The sequence below is a fragment of the Xenopus tropicalis genome, chromosome 7 (assembly GCF_000004195.4).
Source record: "Xenopus tropicalis strain Nigerian chromosome 7, UCB_Xtro_10.0, whole genome shotgun sequence".
NCBI classification, from domain to species: Eukaryota; Metazoa; Chordata; class Amphibia; order Anura; family Pipidae; genus Xenopus; species Xenopus tropicalis.
In genome coordinates this window covers 28903278-28926478 of record NC_030683.2, presented here as the reverse complement: position 1 = coordinate 28926478, position 23201 = coordinate 28903278, and the positions used below count along the sequence as shown (strand labels likewise).

Below are 23201 nucleotides of genomic sequence, written 5' to 3'. Positions count from 1 at the left end.
TTGGTGCCAGTATTGCCCTACACAAGTGTGCGTTCCAAAGGTTTTTAGAACGTGTCACTACCCCTTTAAACCAATGGTTCTCTATGGGGCACCCAGACATATGTGAGGAGCAGCCTAAAGACTAGTGGCTAGGGCCACATGGGCCTGTGAATAAACAGAGGCCGAGAATCAGCCCTGCTTGGCAGTAGCCTGAGATTTGTGAGAAGGCCTAAAACAAACATGGGTCCCTTACTGCACTCCCTATAAATCATGCTTAGTGCCAATGCACTGGTTCAGTCTGATTTAATATATTACACTCAGTTGCACGCAAAGCACAAAGTACAAGGCCTTTGGGATACACCTTAACCCTATAGTTAATATCTGCTTCAAGCTGTTACTTTTCAGGTGTCCCGTATTGTGTTGTGCCTACACACACACACACACAACTGACTCGCACCTACTGAATGCCGCGCTGTTATAACACTACACGCTGGAAATAACTGCCACAACTTACAGCTAATTTACTAGAGTGGACGCTAATTGGCACCCACATAGGAAAATCAGGCAAAGTTGCAGCACTATTTTGTGGGCAGCTGCTATTAAGCTTTAATGCTACATTGTGGGTGAAAATATTGTGATTTGTTTGCGCTTTTATGCTTTGCACATTGTGCTTGCATTCATAAATGAGTATTGCAAATATAAAAACATGCTAAATAATGAAATGCCACTAGATGGCACTAGTGTAACCCTTTCTTGGCACACTTATTTATCCTCTCTCCCAACAGTGCACTGGGGCATCCAGCCAATCGGGTTTCTCCCCACTCTGTAGCCGGGCGGGATGATGTCACAGACAGAGAAACAGGGGAGAGAGTTTTCTGATCCCCTACACTAGCAAAGCTCTCACACACTAAGAACAAACACAAAATGCTCCAGAAATGAATATATTTGCACACAGGGAGCTAAAAGACATTCATCCCCAGTGGATATTTCCTATTACTTTACAGCTTGTATACTATATTTTATTGCATTACTATCTCTTTCTTAATATCCTCCAGTAGATTTTAGTGGTTAGAATAACACAGCCTAACATATGGAATGTTTCTTGTTCCAGTTTCTAACAGTATAGTAACATGCAGACCCAAAACCAGAATAATCAAAAGTAGAAATGGGACTATCCATCAAGTAGTATTAATAACTCCACCCTGTGTTTCCTTCTCTCCTCTAGAATGGCTACAAATGAGGGCCACCAACTAACTTGTCTGGCCCAACTGTACGATATTGACCTGATTAGTAATGGTATAGCCCCCAGGGGTCTGCCTGCACCCTGAGTTCTGTCCCTTCTGTAACTTATCACCTCTTCTCCCCCGACTCCCAACCCTCCCACTTATTTTGTAGCGCAGGTATCAGAACATCAGGGAAAACCAGGGGAATTTTAAAAGCACAAAATAAACAGGATTGTTTTGTCATAAATTTAGATTAATGCAGTGTAGTTGCCATCAAGTACATACTGCTATATTATTACAGAGAAAAAGGAAATCATTTGAAAAAAAAAAAAAAATAGAATTAATTGCTTAAAATTGGGAGATGGCCTTCCTGTAATTCTGAGTTTCTGTAATTACAGGTTTCTAGATAAGAGATCCCTGCAGTTTAGCCAATGGCCTTTGATTTGCAATAGGTTGCACATTTTTTTGTGACTCCTGATGTAAGAGTTGGAAATACAAAAAACTCCCATTAATCTCACTGGAGTCACAAGCGCATAAATGTCTGACCAACCTGGACCTTTAAAGTTCTAATACCAAAGTAAATCCTGCTATTACAATGTAACCAAATAATTACAGGGAATATGGAACAGAGTAGCCCAATAAAGAATGGAGGAACAGTGAGTTTTTAATAAATATTAATGTTAAATAAAACACTATGAGGTTTTTAGATTTTCTGGGTCCACCTTTACAGTCCAAAACTTTAGGCCTTCATAGTTCTTCCCAAGGTAACCGGGATATATGTAACACCATAGTTATAGCCACTGTGGTATAGTTCCAGGAGTATCTAGCAGGTACCCCAAATCTCACCCTAAACTGCCCCCCCGTTGCTTGGAATGTTCATACAGATCCCTGTCCCTCTGCCCTAAGGGGAAATTAGTGGGAGAAAGTGAAAGGAAAAAACACAACAGAAACACTCTGACATCTGACAAAGGTTTATTTATTACAACTATATTACAAATGAGAACTCTATACAACACATGGGGGCAGAAGTGAATGTGCTACAGAAAGGAGAGAGAAGTCTAAGGTGGGTGATTGGTATAAGGTGTGTCCTGGCACCCTGTGACAAAGCATACACACAACGGAGTAATTATCATGACTTCCAGTCAAGGGGGTTTGACCTTTACTTTTAGCTGTTGAAGTCAGAGCTATCAAGGTGCAGCCAGAAGGGAAAAATAGCCCAAACTCCTGCATTTCATTTCCCTCAAAAGCAGCAGTTTTTCCTCCACAGATTTATTTATCGCTGCTTTGATCATATGTATAGTAAAACATAACTGTGTCAGGATGAGGTGGCAATAGAGGAACAGCAGTAACACAACTAAACCTTTATGGCTCTGGATGCAGTATCTACACCCAAGCCCCCCTCCATACCTGCACCTGTACCTGAATCTGCACCTGTAACTGTGGCTGCAGCAGTCCCAGTCCCCCAGTAGTTACACCACAGTATAGTAAAGGGAAACTTGCAGTGCCCTCATTTTCCCTATGATATTTTTTTAAAAAAAGGTGGGGTGTAAAAAGAGAAATAAAGAGAGGGAGAGTACTGCATTACTGGTGCAAACATACTGTATAACGCATATGTGCTTTTGTGAGATTAAAAAGAAGATACTTCCCCTTTGAAAGCATCTAAGTGTCCAATGGAATTATAAAGACATGCCTTTCTCTAGCAAAATTTGCCTTTGCATACTGATTTATCTTTCTCTCCCCTTCATTATCACCTCCTAGAAGAAAAATCATTTAAGTTGTTCTGCTTTATGTGGTCAAATCTATGTTTTTCCAGACCTCCCTCAACTTGGCTGTGACCCTAAATTTTTTGACCTGAAGGACCACACCAAACTTTCCATCCAGGTCTGGCAGGCTATCTCCCGCTGGAACTTCCAGAGTAAACCTCTGCAGAATCCATGACAGGAAGAGGAAGATCTCCATTTTTGCCAAGGCTTCCCCAAGGCAGACTCGAATTCCAGCTCCAAAGGGCAGGTAACTTTGGGAGGGGGTGTAGAGATGGTTTCCATTTTCGTCCAAGAAACGGTCTAAAAATAATGAAATGTGTTGAAAATAATGTCAGATAGTTTGCTTTTAAATGTTAATGTGCTCATCAAAAGGTCCCACAGCTTGGTTCAATATCTCCGGTCAATGGTAATGTTGCCACTACACTTGGATTAGGAACATTGGCTGGGACAGAAGGCTCCAGTGTCGGACTGGGAACCCAGGGGCCACCAGAAAACCTTAGACCTTAGGCCCGCTCTTTAAACTATTTTTTCTCCTTTCCTCACCCAGCCTCTTTATTCTCCTAGTCTCCATTATTTACATGCTAGCATCTATCCTTCCATTTATTTATCCTCTTTTTTCCTATTCAGAAATAAGGAATGACCATGAAACAGGCCAAATGGTTAGGGGCAGGAGGGCCCACTGACACCTGGGCCCACCGGGAGTTTTCCTGGTATCCTGGTGGGCCAGTCCGACACTGGGAGGCTCAGTAGGGTAGAGAGGTAGCTCATACACCCTGCTGTAGGCCACTGAAGATAGGTCCTCAAGAGTGCAGCTTTTGCATTCTCAGAACTGTTGGGCTTGCCAGTATATAGTTGTAACACATTATGGTCCCTCTGTATCCTCCCCAAGCCTTTATTTTATAAAAGATATGTAATAAACTCCCTGTATGTATCATTAACCACAAGAAATTCAGTTTTGATCTATTATGTGCAAACCTGGAATAAATTCTTCAGGGTTTTCCCATTCGTTAGGGTCATGATGCAGGGACCAAAGGTTTATAACCACACGGGCATCTTGTGGAATGGTGTATTCGCCAATGCTACAAAAAAATGAATATAATAAGGATTAGAATAGTGTACACTAAATACAGAGACCATGTTTAACTGTGTGGGAGTCATTAGTAGGCTTCAGGCTAACCACACATCCAGGGCAAATGCAATGAACTCTAGAAAGTTACTTCCACGGGTACCAAATTGTGCTTGCAGTCTATTTGGCAGGATTTCACTGCTTTTGCCAAATGAAAACATGGAATTCATAAAAAACAAATATCTATTGTATTTTAAATATGTTCTAAATATCCTAAGGGAATGTAATAAGGTCCAAGGTTTGCTACTTGTCAAGTAACCCATAGCTACCAATCAGCAGGAAGCATTTACTGTTCAGTATCTGATTAGTAGCTATAGGTTACAAGATCTGGGCAAGCATTGTTTCTTTAATTACATTACCTTGTGTTAAGTGTGTGGACCTATGAGGAACTCCTGCTGGAGCAGGAATGAGTAGGTGGGGCTTATTTATTATTGTGCCACTGGCATCCAACAGAACCAATCAGAATTTAATTTTTTATTCATTGTGAAGGAGAAACTTAATTTTTTTCCCTATTTAGCCACCCATGTGACGAGTCAAAATGTGATGACTGAATGATCAAATTAAAATAGGGACCTAAGCAGACCTGAGAAGCTCATCAACCTGCCAATGCAATCTTCAACTGACAGGATCTTTATATCTGCCCAATAGATAGATATCAGTCATTCAGGACATATTGTAGAACAGAAAGTTTAAGAATAGAGCGCAACTGTGAATCCATAAATATCAAGTGGTTTGTAACACCCATTAGATAGGGGACATGAGCCTTAAAAGGAAGTGGCATGAACAGCAGAGCTCAGTACCTGCCCCTCCCAAGTGCTGCATCTGTCATTCTACTATTGGCAGGTTCTAACACAGCCAAAGGCCCTACTTCCCCCTGGTCCCTTGACTTTTTATAAACCACATTGCAAATATTATTTAAATGCAGAAATCTATTTCATTACTGAATATTTTCTACAGTCACTTGATCTGTAACACATTTTATTTGTCTCTGTCTAAATATCTGCCATAATAAAGTAAGCAGCAGAATTTGAAGCAGACACTTATGCACTATGGCAGGAATACATGGGAATGTACCCAGTGTAAAATGTGGCTAATTAACAGGCGGCTCAAGGATTCATACAGGTCTATACCTATAGTAATCAAACAGGTAGAGTAGAAAGATTGGCTATTATAGGTTAGTAGTAGACCTTGGCTCTGTTATACATATACCAGTATCATCTGAAAACTGACCCCTATGGACATCGCTTGCATCTCGGTAATGCCAGTCATACGCACAATCAAAATAAAAAAACTTACATTGAAAAAAAAAATCTTGCCATGAGCAAACTTTATTCTTTCCTATCCTTTACTGGGAGAGGCATCACAAGTGCTTGTTACCTAGACTCATGCAGAGCTACATGAGGGATGAGCAGCGGCGCTACAGGGCGAATGCGCAAAACTTCAGAGATTGTTGCATCCAAATAGGGCAGAATTCTCCTGTCACTCAGCACGGGGTGTCTCCCAAACCCGACCTTCACATCAAGCTCCTCCTGGATTTTAGCCTGAACCTATTTGTAAAGAAACAAAGATTCCCCATTATGATTAGCAAAGGATGTCTTCTAATGAATTCACTGAATACAGTGAATTGTTGGCAGCAACAACTCATTATGGACACCTGCTGGAATTATGTATCTACTCTGCATGGTTCATCTTTATAATCTAGGGATGAAATTACAGTATCACTAATTACCTATATATATATATATGCTGCTTGAAAAAATAGAAATAGAAAATAGAAATAAAAAAAAATGCTGCACAAGAATTCAGTCCCCACAATGTAATGGTTTCTTGTATGTATGTATGTATATCTTTATTTATAAAGCGCTACTTATGTACGCAGCGCTGTACAGTAGAATACATTAATACAAACAGGGTGTTAATAAGATAATAGATAAATACAAAGTATAATAATAAATACAGATAAATACAGCAGCAAAAAGTTAAGAGTCGAGGACACAAGAGGAAGGAGGTTTCTTGAACATTGTTTGGCAGCAATAACAATTTGGGGTAAGCATGTACTAGTTGTGCACAGTGCTTTGTAGTGATTTGGGGCAATTCTTCAAGGGAGATTTACTCCAGGTTGTTTTGATAAGTTGGGTGGTTCTTGAGCACCTCAAATTCCCAAATGGATTAGATCTGGGCATTAACTGGGCCATTATCAGACATTCATGTTTTGCTCTTGTGCCAGTTAAGTTTTATTTGTGTTTGGGGTTATAGTCCCCCTTAAAAGCAAACTTTGTCCATGCACTCTTTGCACTAGCAATGGGCCCCCTCTGGCACAGGAAAAGTACGCTGGGGGGGGGGGGTGAGGGAGCCTGCCACCTTAGGCGACTCATAAGCTACAATCATCCCTGAAGGGCAGTGTTACATTTGCAACACACACATTGCATGATTGTGAAGTGGGAAAAGATTTTGTGGTAAGATGAGAACAAGGCACAGCAGATCCAGTGACCATGACCAGTAATCTGCTATTCCTTCAAAGAGATTGTTGGCCTCTCTGTGCTTCTTACACAGGTTCTAGGCAGTGCCATTACTATAAATAGCCCTGTTCCTATGTTGCTGTTACTGTGTCTTCTACCCATGGCCATTCCCCTAATATTAACATGGCCCTGGGAACCTGGAGTACCTTGTGCATAACACAGCTCTGTCGGGTGTCCAAGATATAAGTGAATTTTAGCATTAGGTATCACTGCAGATTACACATTTAAAAGCCCTTTTCCCATTTTATAGGGACTGAAATTCACAACTGGAGATTTACAACATGTTCATCCATTCATTAAAGTAGATATTACCAAGAACCAGAGCACCCTTCCCAACCCCGCTCTACTAAATGTAATCACCTACCTTTGGATAATGCAATAAATAGGCTACGGCCCATTTCAGTACGGTAGTAGTTGTTTCCACTCCTGCCCCAAATATATCCCCGACAGTCATTAGGAGATGATCATCAGTCAGTCCGACCTCCTGGGAAATATTGCTGTTGTTGTTCTCCATGCTGAGCTTCGCTTTTAGAAGAGCATCCAACAAATCATTTACTTCCTCGCCGCAAAACGCCTCCTGGGTACAGAAGAAATTTCACTTTACAGAAAAAAATCATAAAGAAATATGTGTGACCTTTATTTGGTAAGGGCCAATTCACCCACAGAATCACACTCAGCATTAGCCAAGGGATTAAAAGCAACACCAGCACTGAATAAGCAACACAAAAGTTGACAGTTCACACATTTATATGTCATACGTGGCATAATGTTATGGCAATGACAATCTATGATAATGGATCATACGCTTTATGGCAACACCAGTCTTTAGGACCTCCTGGAGATGTAACAAAGTAGTTCCTTAACCTCAAAGGAGTTGGAAACTTTCCATAAATATCAAATGTTGGTGCTAAGGAACAGTTGGGACCATTAAATACCCTGTAGCTGTAAATGCATTATGGGGAAACCCAGAAAAATGAAATCCTGTTTAATATACAGTTTCCATGGAAATAAGAGGGGACACTGCCCACTGGCCTACCTGTCTGATACATGCCACTTTGGCTACTTATATACGGCCACTAACACAACGGAGGGTTTTGGTATACAAACCGAGGCCCAAGTCTAGTCCATCTAATCTCAGATACTTACTTTATGTTCCTTCAGCTTTTTCTGCAGAAGTTTATCTCTGATGGCCACTGACCTCTTCAGTATCTCCAGGTCTTTGTTTGGAAATATCTGTGTTGTTAAAGGGGAAAAAGTCATTTGTAAAACTCTACATATTAAAAAAAGCACAGTGTATAATATACAGTAATATGCAATAAGAGGGTAACAGGGGGTTCAACCTCCATGGGTCATTGCAAAATCAAGGACTACAACCTGTATAAAAATTCCAACAATGGGAAAACCTTTAATGCTGACGGTGCTGTTTTCACAGACTTGGTTCCTTGCTAGGCTTCAGCTTCTACCTCTAATGAATCTATACACAGGTATGGGACCTTTTATCTAGAATGTTTGCGACCTGGTGTTTTCTGGATAAGGGGTCTTTCCGTAATTTGGGGTCTTTCTGTATTACCTAAAATCTACTAAAAATAATGTAAACATAAATTACTGGATTGTTTTGCCTCCAATAAGGATAATTTTATCATAGTTGGAATTAAGTACAAGGTACTGTTTTATTATTACAGAGCAAAATGAAATCATTTTTAAAATTTTCAATTATTTGATTTAAGTGTAGTCTATGGGAGATGGCCTTTCTGTAATTTGAAGCTTTCTGGATAACAGATCCCATACCTGTACAAACATTTACATTAAATTCTTACTCTTACCTGAAGCCATGGAAATATATCAACCAGACTATCCTTTGCAACTGTATCCACAATGCCTTTACTGTAAGCCAGCATTTCCTCGAATTCTGGGTCACATCTTTTGTATCTTGCATTGAAGCACAGAGCACAAACAACATTGGTGACTGCCCGTGTCAGCTCTGGTGCCATGTCCAGGGGACTGCCCTGAAAAGTAATCAGCGTCTGGCACAGAGATGCCGCTTCACGTGAAACTAAGGCAGGACAAGGAAAATAGTGAATAACAGTGTTATTACTGCAGTAAGACTGCCCCCCCGGATCTGAAAGCTCTGTTTATCCTAAAATAACTGATGATGTAGCCCATCCACCCCATAATTAACCCAGCCCTGTAGTGGAGTATGCTTAAAGTTGTAGATTGAAGAATATAGTGGAAACTAGCACACATTTTATCAAACTATACAGTAAGATATGATTAAAATCAATTATTCCTTTATTAGTTAATCTTCATGTCTAAAATTTTTTAAAAAGTGTTGGACTGTAAAGAAAAGAACATTGAAGGGCAAAAATGCAGAGTCTAGTAACCCATAATAACCATTTAGCATAAAATGGCTTTTACATCCTGTGATCTGAAGATTTCATTCTGAAACATGCATCCCCTTTCCAGTGTTGCGCATCTACTTCTGTGTATATTGTATTTGTGTCACTAGATGGCACTACAGTAAAACACTCTGTGTATAGCAGGGGTCTCAAACTCGCGGCCCGCGGGCCATTTGCGGCCCTCAGTACAGTATTTTGTGGCCCACACCAACGCCTTCTCAAAAGCAATGAATGGATCGCGATTTTTATTGCGATTCAAGGGATAATGCAAGGCACGGCGGGCAGGAGCTGCTGATTGCGGAAATGACGTTATGCCATCATAACAGTTATTATGGGAAGATGTTCTGTGTGCACAATTAGCTGCTAAGGAGCTAATTGTGCACACAGAACGTCTTCCCATAATAACTGTTATGATGGCATAACGTCATTTCCGCAATCAGCAGCTCCCGCCCGCCGTGCCTTGCATTATCCCTTGAAAGCCAATTTTTTGTGAAATCCCTTATGCGGCCCAGCCTCATCCTGACTTTGCCTCCTGCGGCCCCCAGATAAATTGAGTTTGAGCCCCCTGGTGTATAGGTTCAGCTGCTGGTATACTAATTCACTTGTATCTGTGGTGGTAGGTTGTTTATAAAAAAAAACTTTTTTTTTATTCCATATCCCTTCAAACTAACTTAATCGGGGGGGCTCACATAATACTTAGGGTAATGGCTCAATGCAGTGCTAGGGTTCTAGTTTCAGTCTAATAATATGTGCTCCCATAATACTTCGGTGATGTGTTCATTTTTGAGAGAATGCAAAATATAAGGGTTTAGGAGTATGCTGGGAATTAAAAGTGCACATAAGGTCAGTCAGAAGTATGGACAGTAGTGATGAGCTGCAGAATATAGCATTAAAGAGGACATATACTCTACCATATAACATAAACATAGAGTAACATTGCACAGAGTGCTCTTCTGAGCATTTTCGAAACTTGGCAATTTCATGATGTATGTATGTATGTATGTATAACTTTATTTATAAAGCGCCACAAGGGTACGCAGCGCTGTACAGTCGTACAGAATACAAAATTACACACAGGGAGGACAAGTAATATAATAAATAAATACAATAAATACATATATGTATATATACATAAGTGCCATGTGGTATGAGACACAGTAGGAAGGAGGTCCCTGCCCCGTACAGCTTACAATCTGAGTGGTTGGGTAACATACAGGCACAAACTGGACGGTAAGAGTGCACCAGGTATGGGCAGCAGCATTAACACAGTTATGATAAAAGTGTAACCAGCGGGCATCAATCTGTTTGGCCCAGACAAGGGCGCAACACAATAGAAAAATGCTCTTGCGATGCTTCCCTGCTCATTTCTATCATTCCTGTCACACTGAGCAATAGAACTGAGCAAAGAAACATCAACTTCAGTAAAATAAGCTTTTGCCACCTCCCTGGCCCTTGTCTGTGCTGTATAGCAGGGGGCACAGGTGCACATTGTACATAGGGTAGCATATATGTCCCATTTAAATAAATGGAAAACAAATCAAAGAATATAAAATATGAACCAGCTGCACAATTCCTTTATATACTAACGTCTTCATCATACTAAAAGTACTTTTAGGAAGGTATAGGTAGGATCTCTACACCCCAGTGGTTACATTGTGGTTGGTACAGTGGGGAATGATCTTCTTGCTCACTATATCTCACTCAGTCAGTGTGTATGTGCCAGTACTTGGATGGATACCTGCACTGCAGGTTGGTACTTACTGATCTTCTCGATGGCGACAGTGCCCTCTCCAAACATGGACAGCGCTGCGTGCACTAACTTGCGGTGAAACTTCCAGGTTGGGCTGTAGTCGGCAAAGGCAATGTCTTTTGCGTTTCTCGTCAATAGATCCGTTGTCACCTTAAAACGAAGAAAAAGTTATTTTAACTTGTTATAAAGAGAGATGTGTAATGGGAAGGCAATAGTAATGCTGAAAGCAATGCATGTACATGCACTAATGGCCCTCATTTAAAGGACAAGTCAACCCAAAATATACAATTCATTACAATATACATTCATTACATATTTGTAATGGTTTTTAAACTATTTGTATATATAACTGCTATTAAAAACAGTGTCTGCCTGTCCTTTCTATTCTCTGCCCTGGTGGCTCAGACAGTTGAAACACTGTAACCCAAGGCAGCAGGCTGACAGACCTGACTTCCTGGAGGAGCCTGGCACTTGCAACATTGTTTTAAAAAGTAAAAACCAGGAGTTCAGCAAATGCGGCTTTCTATAGCAATTATATTTACAAATAAATGTTAAAGCACTAATAACTTTTAATACATTCATATTGGAAAGTTGCTTAGAATTACTTTTTCTTTTATTGGGCAAAAATATTTTTGGGGTTGACATGTTCTTTAAAGTCTGCCTTGGGAAAAGAAATATGTTTGCTTGTTTTTACACAGGCAAATAATATGAACTCAGTGGGCAACTGTTTTGCCTTGCAGTACTAGGGTCCTGAGTTGAATCCCAGCCAGAGCACTATTGGCAAGGAGTTTGTATGTTCTCAACATCTCTGTGGGTTTCCTCCAGGTACTGTGCTTTCCTTCCACACTTCAGGACCATACAGGCAGGTTAATTGGCTTCTGACTAAATTGACCATAGTGTGTGTGAATGTGATGGGGACCTTAGGTTGTAAGCTCCTCTGGTGCAGGGACCAAAGTGAATGATGTATATTGTGGAAATGTGGAAATGTGTCAGGGCTATATAAATAACAGGAAATAAAAAATATATAGAAAAAGTTGAGATATTTTTCCAAATATTAGTAGATCTGCCCCTAGTGTCTGTAAATGAGTCTTTTGCTGACATTTGCTGATTCTCAAGAACGAAACTAGGAATAGAAACCTCTGGACTAATGAGCTAAAAGAGTATAAAGAATCATTATACTTACAGCACGTGGTCTCCCACCAAATGTTTTCCCCTTCTTCAAAAGCACCTCTTTGGCATGTTCATGGTGATTGACGATCACAATGTAATGGGAACCCATTTTGAAGGAGTAGAGACTGCCATATTTTTCTTGCAACTTATTAAATAGAATATGTGGAGCAAGGTGACTTGCAAGATGCAGTAAACTCCCAATGAAAGGTAAGCATGGAAGACTATTGGGGTACTTGGCTCCCCTAGGTTTTCCCCCTGCAAACTTCCAGATGGAGAGGAGAGCTAGCCCAAATGCTAGAAGCACAGCTGCGGCTACATAAGAGATCATGCTGCCTTTCCTCTCCTTCACTTTGAAATGATAATCTCACTTTGCTGTCCAAATAAGTAACGCGGGGCTCCCAGCGGCAGCAACCAATCAGTGGGAAGTAGAAGTTAGTTCATTAACCATTACATTGCTGAATGTGCATAGGTTTTACAAGCACTTTACTATCATACTAATATTGATCTTACTCAGTTTATTACTGCTCAATGGCTCTTACACGCGTGTTTTTGCTTGTTTAAAAAGCATGTCGAGCGCATAAAAATGCATATATTGACTTTAAAAAATTAAACTAAGTGCATTCTTTGAGTTCCAGACACATTTCTCTATTCTGTTGTCTTATCAATGCACATAAAGCGCAAAAATTGCAGCATGTTGTGTTTAATAAAAATACAATGAAACCCAACTGTTTAGAAGGTACAGGTACAATAAACCCACCAGTGTCTAAGAGCCCTAAGGTCAATGACACACTTGTATTAATCTCCTCAAGCGGTGGGGAATAATCTCCTCGAAATGCTTTACTACCAGCGAGAATGTAAATTACTTTTGGGCATCTTCGGGAAGCCAAAACAACACTTGTTTTCCCACGGCGATTTACATTCTCATTGGTTGGAAGGCATTCGATAAGATTAGTCGCCACCACTAGAGGAGATCAATCGCAGGGCGACTAATCTCCTTGTGTGTCCTTAAAACAGAAGATAAACCTTGCATAAATTTTAGTGTAGGTAGTGTTGCAAGATGAAAGGACAGGTCCACCTTTAAAAATCTTGCCAGAGTCACCAAAACTCTAATATCTATCTAAATAGGAGCTTCCATAGTAGTATGGGGTATCATATAGGTTAGTGCAAGCCCTGCTAGGCGCTACCCAGCATGATGTCACAGTAACACGATGCCTCAGCAGTTGTGTCCTAGGTTTGATTCCAGCCTTGGAGTCCCCTCCAGGTATGTGATGTGTATGTGATAGGGATTTAGATTGTAAGCTCAACTTGAGTAGTAAAACCTGATCTTAGTCATCAGGAAGTTGTGCAATATCCTTGCCAGTTTCAAGTACACAGAGGCCAGAAAATCCCACCAGACAGCGTGCTAGGGAATTTTGATTTGGGCTGCAGTAAGATAGTGCTAACATCAGTGCAGCCCACCTGAATGGAAAGGAAAAAGAAAATTGCCTACCAGAAATAAAAGGGTTGCCATATTGCCTGGCAGAGGCCCACACACTGCCCATTTCTTCCAGGATACACAGAGTGCCTCTTAATATTTTGGTTTCAACCTTTAGCCTGTCTGGCTAATGGTATTGATCCCAACATTATGCAATAATTACAGGAAAAATGGTCAAGGTATGTGCGTTAAAATTATGTAGGTTATATGGTTATACCATAACTTCTTGTCCATGTATATTTTGTTGCCAAATACAATCTGCAGTTCACAACCAAAGTGCCCCTTCGTTCTTGATTCGGGATGTATAGGATCCCTTATCTGAAAACTCATCATTCAGAAAGCTCTGAATTACGGCCATCTCCCATACAGTCCATTTTTTTTTTTTTTTACAATTCTTTTATTGAGTTTAAATGTACATAGTTTGCATTATATTGTTTCATTGTCAATTGCTTATTGTACAGAAAGTAAATAAAGTAAATTAACAACATAACCATAATAACATTGCAGTGTCTTCTTTGCTGATACCTAAGCTATTTATCCTTCAACCTTTGTTCCTGGTTACTAGCATGCCCTTCAGGGTCTTAATGAATTTTGGTGTCACACTTTTACCTTGTGTCTGGGTGTGTAGGTTATTCAAGGGGGGGATTTGGAACTGATATCCTCCCTGACCTGCATATCTTAGGAGGGTTCTGCATCTACCCACATTGACCATATTTTGTCAAATTTTTGAGGGCACCCCCTCCTTATGTACGTTAACTTATATAGGGGTATGGCTTTGTTGATCATGGATTCCCATGCTGCCACTCTAGGGCCCTCCGGCGATTTCCAGTATAAGGCAATCGTTTTTTTTGCGTACATACACAATATTAGGAGTAGTATTCTTTCGGCCCTTTTAGGTGATAGATCCTCTACCTGATTTAGCAGTATTACTGTTGGATCTAGCTGAAGTACTAGATTAGTTCTGTTCCTTATAGTATTCGCTACTTTTCCCCAGAAGCGTTGTGCCAGTGGGCAGCACCACACCATATGTAGGAAATCAGCTGGGGAGTGACAGCATCTGGGGCATTCCTGTCCTATGTCTGGGTGTATTTTATGCAGTCTTTGGGGTGTTATATAAGTGCGGTGGAGGTATTTCAGCTGTGTTAGTTTGTCTCTGCTACTGATAATCCCTTCAAATGTTGACTCTAGTATGCCCTCCCATTGGTCTGGAGTAAGTTGCGGAATGTCCCTTTGCCATTTCTCACGTAATTTGGTGAGATTTGCATTGCCTGCCCTCATCAGCTGATCATAAAACATTGAAAGAGGTTTTTTGAGGTCCTCTATATGAGCTAAAGTCTCAATATTTCTTGGGGTTATGTCCACTGTTGGACCTCCAAATTGGGTTCCAGTGGCATGGCGCAGTTGTAAGTATCTTAAAAGCATGGTATTGGGGAGAGAAAAAATTTGTTTCAGTTCTTGAAAGGCAAGCAGTTTGCCCTGTGGCATTATATCCGATATATATTTGATATTATGGCGTGCCCATATTCTGGGGTCAGGTATTGTTTGGAACTGCTCCATGTTAGGATTATGCCATAAAGGGGTGTACTGCGAGCAGTGTGGTTGTGTCTTTGGGAAGGTTTGGAGTGCTTTCTTCCATGCACTAACCGTGGCTCTCATTGGTCGAGTAGCTTTTTCGGTGCAGTTTGTACCCCTGTATAACAGATTTTGTAGTTCCTCTTGGGACCCCATAATTTGTATTTCAAGCAGAGTGGCTGTGTTGGTCACAGATGGTGAGGTCCATCTCCACGCCGTAACCAACTGTGAGGCCAGATAGTACATATATGGATTTGGGGCTGCTAGTCCCCCCCCCCCCCCAGTGGTTGGGAGTTGTAGCGTCTGTAAAGATATTCGGGGTTGTTCCCCGTTCCAGAAGAGGGACACCATTAGGCCTTTTAGTTTCCGGAAAATTGTTATGGGGATTGTTATGGGGGATTGTCTGTAAATATATGTTAGCTTGGGGATAACTATCATTTTAAATACATTTATTCTTCCAGTTAGTGTAAGGAGTAATCGCCTCCATGAATCAATTTTGTTCTCTAGAAATCTCATAATCGGGTTAATATTTAGTTCTGGGTATTTTGTTAGGTCCATACAGTCCATTTCAACAAATAATTCTAATTAAAAAAAATCCCTTTTCTCTGTAATAATAAAACAGTACCTTGTACTTGATCCCAACTAAGATATAATTACCCCTTATTGGGGGCAGAACAGCCCTATTGGGTTTATTTAATGGTTACATGATTCCCTTTTCTCTGTAATAATAAAACAGTACCTGTACTTGATCCCAACTAAGATATAATTACCCCTTATTGGGGGCAGAACAGCCCTATTGGGTTTATTTAATGGTTAAATGATTCCCTTTTCTCTGTAATAATAAAACAGTACCTGTACTTGATCCCAACTAAGATATAATTACCCCTTATTGGGGGCAGAACAGCCCTATTGGGTTTATTTAATGGTTAAATGATTCCCTTTTCTCTGTAATAATAAAACAGTACCTTGTACTTGATCCCAACTAAGATATAATTACCCCTTATTGGGGGCAGAACAGCCCTATTGGGTTTATTTCATGGTTAAATGATTCCCTTTTCTCTGTAATAATAAAACAGTACCTGTACTTGATCCCAACTAAGATATAATTACCCCTTATTGGGGGCAGAACAGCCCTATTGGGTTTATTTAATGGTTAAATGATTCCCTTTTCTCTGTAATAATAAAACAGTACCTTGTACTTGATCCCAACTAAGATATAATAAATCTTTGTTGGAGGCAAAACAAATCTATTGGGTTAATTTCATGATTTAAGCAGACAGTATGGAGATCCAAATTATGGAAAGATCCCTTATTTGGCAAACCCCAGGTTCCAAGCATTCTGAATAACAGACCCTATACCTGTATTTTGGTTCTTACAATTTAGAGTCCCGATTAGAGCCATCAGCTTCCATAAATTTGAAGATTGAGGTTCCTAAAAATATTTTCCCTGATATGTAATAAAAGGCACTAAGTTTTCCCAGGAGCAGTAAAAATAGCAACCAATAAGATGTTTGCTTTTAAACAGGTGACCAGCAAATGCTTTCTTCTAATTGGTTGCTATGACTTTATTTTATAACCCCATCTGTTTTCTAGTGACTCTTACAGGCAGTTATAGGCAAAAACATACATGAAATGGAAAGTTTGCATGCAGAAAACAAATAGGTATAAAATGATAATTAATGTCACATTTAAAGCTAATATTTTGTTATCTATGGAAATTTGAAGGGGTGAAGACAGACATGTTATCAAAAGTGCTACGCTTTCAATGGCCTTCAGAACGCAGCCACTGCTGATATGGCTGGGACTAAACAGTGCAGTTGAAACCTTACCCCCGCCAACTCTGTGTGAGCTGTTTGACTGTATCAGAGCACTAGGGCTCGGACAAATATTTTTATATATATTATTTATTAAACAATATTCATAGTTCAGCTATAAATAGGATACTTCCAACCTTAATTTCCTGTACTTACCAATAGAAAATGAGATGTGTTTTACTTTAATTCAGTTGTTAGGGGCATCTTCAGAAACCTATGGATGGCTAGAGAATGCCATACCATGTAGCAATGGAACAGTACAGACAAAACAATAATCCACATATCTAGAACTATTTGTCCACAAACTAGAAAAGGAAAGAAAGAACTCAATTTGAATTTTATTAGACTATTTCAGTGCTTACAAAGGTAATAACAGTATTACAAATGCAGGGCAAGTAGCAGTCATTTGACTTACAGACTCTAATTTATCAGGATCATTACATTTAGATGGCATAAGCGTCTTTAAACAAGTAGACTTACTATTAAAGATGGTGACTACCCTTGCTGAGGCACAGACAGAAACACAGAAGAAAGAGCTGTAACTGCTAGGAGTGCTGTTGATACTGTAGGCTATGGAATATGGATATATAAATACAATTACACAGACACTGGCTATTCTGTGCACACAACAATGTAAGCCTTTGTGCGTCTCTTTTTTATAAAAATTGTCGAATAGGCAATTAAGTATTCAAACAAAAGCAAAACTAAAAAATATCAATATTTATTTTAATAAATTAAATGAATGAGGAAACCATTAAGACAGAGATGCAATACAAACCATAGGATACTATAATCATGAGTGAGTATTACAAATTTAAGTAGCATTTTTTTCCAAAGATCTTAGAATCTTTCACCTGTATCTCTTAGGTGCAACATGACTGATCATGGAGGCTGCCAGACTGGCTGCCCAGTTCTGCATTTGCCCAACAGGTGCAAGGGAATCCTTCACACTTGAGCATTTGTGTTGATGGGGAATTGACATTAGAAGATATGGAGACTCAGATGACAACATTAGAGGTGTAGCTCTTCCATGTACTCCTGCAACCTATAGGCTAACAGCTTATGCCCTTTCCATGGGTACATCCATTTTAGGCAAATCCTAAAATGTTATTGTTCCATTCAGCCTACAGCTTATAAGGCAATTGTCCCTAATTTAGCAGAAACAGATTCCCTAATTTAGCAGAAACAGATTCTATTTGCAGACCAGAATGAGAGAAAGGTTTAGATGGACGGAGGCCTTTATAATTGTAACTGTCTGTGGCCGGGGCCTAACACATATAGGTAAGGGAGCAGGCAAGCTGGCCAAGGGATGGCAAAAACAGAAAAGTTAAATCAACTGCCATACAATTTCATCAGCCTGACATTTTTCCTTATGAATAACCCCTAAGCAATAGGGGGCTTCTGTGGCTCCATCTTCAAATGTAAACATTCTGTATCATTCAGAATGAAGTCCTTGGATTTACAAGAATTCACTGAATTACTTGAACACTGAGCAGAGAATATGCCACTGATAAATCAAAGTTCCAGTGTGAATGGCGTATCAGGAAGCAGGTTACGCTGTAAGGCCTTTTCCTTCTCATTTCAGCAGATGTTTCAGCTGATCCTGAAGGTTTGATGATTGTTCAACACTACAAAGAATATAAAATGGAACAAAGACTTTAAATATATTCTGCACAGATATTCTATAGCATATAAACTCTCTTAGCCCAAGGGAAGCAAGTCTGAGTTGAACTTTCATGGGTTGTAGTCACCAGGATTATCGTTATATTACAGGGGCAATATGCCCCAATGTAAGAAGAGGAATTATGAATAATGCTCACCCCTTGAAGACAATGGAATATATTATATACAGTATATGTATACTTTACAGGGAGGCATATGTATAATAAAAAAAGTTGGACATCATCATATGTACATATGTAGATCTAACAGTGCAACTAAGTCAACCTGACCATACATGTTGAGATTTTATTCTTCTCCCAACGAATGTTCGGATATCGATCGTACGTTTAAATGCAACAATCTATAACTAACATTCAGATTCAAATTGCAGGATAAAGTACTAAAAATTGGAGGATGTTCTGAACATATAATAATTGGACGACAATAATTGTACAAGAGTGACGTCCCAGAAATGAATTGTACGTCCCCCAAAGATACACAATACATGTGCAGATTTTATCATTATCCGACCAAAATTTTTTAACCTGTCCAATCAACTAAACGACCGATCGCCATGGTACGAACATTATCGAGACGATAATTCGGAGCCCACACACAGTCCAAAAATTGTACGAAACATGGTTTTGTACGATTATATGCGTACTTGCATGGACAGCTTTAGATGGTCGACCCTGGGATTTTGAGCTCAAAAGCAGCTGGAAGACTGCAGGGTTGCATGTCAGGGTATATATCAAGCTTCTTGCTTTATTAGGATGCAGGGGGATTTTTATGCTGGGCCTGTAACTTCTGTTTTATAATAATCTGAATTAAAGCCTCACACATTAGTAACATGTGAATATGTAATAATAGGGATTTGTGGGGACTTACTTCTTTTGTATTGCTTCTTGCCTAAAAAAGAAGAAAAAAAATACATAAAAGAGGCACTATCATAAGAAATAAATGAATTTCTGTATGAAATTAAGGTTTAAAGTTTGGTAAGGTAGTTGCTCTTTTAAAACATCTGTGACTGCAAAGAGAAAGGTAAGAAAATGATTATGTTGCTTTCCTTTCTTGCACAAAGCAGCAGTTCTGTCTTGCTTTATGGCTAAGATTGAATTCATCTTTATAACACAGCACTCCCAACAGAGTGGGCTAAGATCCTATTTGAATTCAAATCCATTGTTTACAGTACTGGAGTAATTTAGTACTTAACAGCAGTGCAGGATTTCCATCCAGCCCTGCCATTGGCACTCCTCTCCTATCACGTCCCCTTCCTGATCCCATTGGTGTGGGACTATTTCACATGTGCCTATCAGCTGTGAGAGGCTACCCCCTCAGCTTCACCATTAGATTTTGCTGCAAGTGAGCTAAGGGAGTTTTTTTTAAAAACATATTTTTCTATTAAGGCACCCAAGGTTATATAGAAACGACACCCCTGCTTAATAGGATTAATTAGAAAGTGACTGAGAAAGAATAGCAATGCATTCAAAATCACTGGCTTGAACATTTTGGTGGGCAGTTCTTCCTGTCGCGTTTCCGTACATGGTTTTTATTCATTTCTATTAGGAGTGCTGACAGGCGAATAGTCAAAATGCCATGTGCCCTTAGTAACATACAATGCAGTAACTGGAAATACAGGTAAGGGATTCATTATCTGGAAAGCTCCTAATTACAGGAAGGCCATCTCCCAGAGACTCGATTTTAACAAAATAATTCACAATTTTTTGTGAATTAAAAAATAATAAATAAAATAATTTCCTTTTTCTCTGTAATAATAAAAAAGTATCTTGTACTTGATCCCAACTAAGATATAAATAATCATTATCAGTGAAAAAACAATTCAGTTGGGTTCATTTAATGTATAAATGTTTTTTTAGTAGAATTAAGGTAATGGTGATCCCCCCCCCCCCCCCCGGTACTGAACATTCTGGGTAACAGGTCCTATACCTGTACATAAAATTGAGAAATAGTGACATTTTGAGAACAGTACATCAGAGTAAATAAATACAGAGGGAACAAGTGGGTCCTTACTGGTACTGTAGATGTGTGGTAATAATTGCCATTTTCCTCAAGCTCTGCAAAAAAAAAAACACAATTTTTATCTTCTTTGGGCCATTATGTTGCATTCTATTCAATACAATGCTATGCACATTTTGTATCATCCTGAATAAAATAAATATAATAACAAACAATAATGCCTATGAAGATTCTCATTCATCCAGGTCATGAGATACAGTATATAGTAGAATTAAGTGTAGAACAACTGGACTTTCTGAGTTTTCTTAAAAACATTTCACCACTCATCCAAGCCGCTTCTTTAGTTCAACAGTTGGTTGGGAACTTGCTTCTTAAAACAAGTACTCTTATTACGCATTTAATTTAAAGGGGAAGTAAAACCCCCTTTCTTTACATTAGTTCAACTGCAGTTTTTTCCTATTGCATTATATAAGAAATGTTATGGTTGGGCATTTGGGGGAGTGGCTTGGGCATCGATACCTATCGGGCTGGCACAAAGCATAAGTTGTGTTTCAGACAGTTACCCTTTTAAAGCAAGTTTTTTAAAGTTAGAGCAAGTTATACTATATATATGTTCCTTACATCCTCTGAGTGTAGGATTGAATCTTCTTGCATCACCATATTTCTAGCAGCCTGCCCAAGAAGCTAAAAAGAACAGAGAGAATCATGAGGAAATTGGTTAAACTCATATTTGTGATGGCATAATAATAATAAGTCAGTCCGTATGTCCTGTCAGGGACTGAAGATTTTATACTGCAAAGCGTGAAGCAACTGTGGGCAAAGTTGTACCAGCATGCACTGTATATTTATTCTGCACATTTGAGGGTTATACCATTTGCAAAGATTATTTCTTGCACTACTCAGTGCAGTACACTTGTACTAAATAATAGGGTTCATGAGCAATTATACATGATACATCAATAGGGACACCCCCACGACAGGGCCCAGTACTACTATAATAGTAGGACCCTCCTGTGCCAATTATTAGCCCACCAGACACCAGGGCCCCCTGGGCAGAACCGAACATAAATCCTAATTTGCATATGCACATTAGGACGAAGAGTTAAAGAGAACTGCAAAAAAATGTTCAACTTCCATTTTTATGTGACAAAAAGTCACATCATTTTAAGGATTGGGATTCGGTTCAGCCAGAACCATGGATTCGGCCAAAACCTGCTGAAAAAGCCAGATTCTTGGGCGACTCACGAACCAAATGCTGCATTCGATGCAACCCTACTAACATATCGGAGACCATCTTGGCAAACAAGAGCTCCTTTAAATGAGAAGGAAAGGCTAATTCACTTGGGGGTGCCAAAATGTTAGGCACCCCCAAGTGACTTTAATCACTTACCTTGTACCCCGGGCTGGTGCCCCACTTAAGCGAGAACCACACCAGACTGGGGTAGCTGCAGCGCTTCCTTCCATACACAGGCCGGTTATAGCTGCCGATATTGGTCCCTTGGACCGATTCAACAGCTTATCAGACCGTGTAGGGGCAGAACCGAGGGGCCTGGCCGACCGATATCTGGCCTGAAATTGGGCAGATATCGATCGGCCAGGTTAGAAAATCCAGTCGGATCGGAGACCGTATTGGCTCGTATCCAACTGCCCCATTGCTGTGTGTAGAATTTGATCGAATTCGCCTACATGCCTCCCCGATATCGCTCACCCGTAGGTGGGGATATCGGGTGAAGATCCGCTCGCTTAGCAACATCGCCAAGCGAGCGGATCTGCCCGTGTATGGCCAGCTTTAGAGTGAAAAGCAGGATGAGGAGATGCTCACTGCAGCTACCCCGGGCTGGTGTGGATATCTCCTAACAGGGGCACCAGCCCGGGGTAAAAAGTAAGCAATTAAAGTCACTTGGGGGTGCCTAACATTGTGACTTAGCCTTTCCTTCTCCTTTAATAAAATAGGTTCTAAACAGAATCAGAACTAGAATCTAAAGCATCCAATCAGCATCAGTATACTGCAAATTTACCAATAAAACTAAAATCTGATTGGCTGTTAATGATTACTACAGTAATGCATTTCACCACCCACAAAATAAAATGATGTGAGGTGCATTCACTTACAATGTATCAGACCTGTAACCCTGCCAGGCACACTCAGCAGTTGCTGGTTCCTTGAAATGAATGTCTAAGTACAAATTGTCACTGGGGTTTTGCAGTGAATGAGAACCAGGCGGGATACCCCCAAGTACCATTGTGCTGGGCAGGTGCAACTCATTTCCTGTTGTGTTTTTCTGACATTGGCAGAACCCACACTTCCTGTGCTTGGCACAGCCCCGCCCCCAAACTGCGCCGCACTCACCTCAGAGCTGTGCGATCCCTTCAGCACTTGCTTAGTGAGCGCAATCACATCCGCCCCACACGTACTGACTTTCTCAGTGAGCAGCCCTTTCACAGACTGGCCGTACCGCGCTTGGCCCTCGGTGGAGGCTGTCATCTTGCTACCGGCTTCCTTCTCCATGGTGTCACTGCTCGGAACTAGGGGCCACTTCTTGGCTTAGAAATACCAAATGGAGATATACTGCGTCATACACATCTCCCGGTATTATATGCCCCGTATTATAGTGCCAAGGAACAAAAGCTTTCAATCACATTTTACCTCTATTAGGGCTGCAAACACTCACTCTCTACTATGGTACCTACACTGTAATGAGGGCTGGGCGGATACTTTCTCTTTGCTACAGGAAGTGGTCATAACTGTGAGTGACAAGCACAGACCAAGTCCCGC

The 23201-nt window shown here is 40.2% G+C and overlaps 2 protein-coding genes across 4 annotated transcripts; both read right to left on the bottom strand.

Moving 5' to 3' along the window:
* Positions 1–2157: 2157 nt before the first annotated feature.
* cyp17a1 (cytochrome P450 family 17 subfamily A member 1) lies at positions 2158–12267 on the bottom strand. The gene is made up of 8 exons (NM_001127045.1): positions 11940–12267; positions 10768–10906; positions 8434–8663; positions 7757–7843; positions 6975–7187; positions 5469–5638; positions 3941–4044; positions 2158–3265 (listed from the first exon to the last, which is right to left on the bottom strand). The coding sequence occupies exons 1-8, from the start codon at positions 12252–12254 to the stop codon at positions 2988–2990; spliced, it is 1536 nt and encodes a 511-aa protein (NP_001120517.1). The 5' UTR covers positions 12255–12267; the 3' UTR covers positions 2158–2987.
* Positions 12268–17105: 4838 nt separating this feature from the next.
* On the bottom strand, positions 17106–23132 carry borcs7 (BLOC-1 related complex subunit 7). Of its 3 annotated transcripts, NM_001016829.3 has the most exon segments (6): positions 17109–17779; positions 17820–18414; positions 19337–19357; positions 20480–20523; positions 21047–21109; positions 22776–22936. In NM_001016829.3, coding segments are annotated over 5 exon segments (339 nt in total). In that variant the 5' UTR covers positions 22935–22936; the 3' UTR covers positions 17109–17779; positions 17820–18362.
* Positions 23133–23201: the final 69 nt, after the last annotated feature.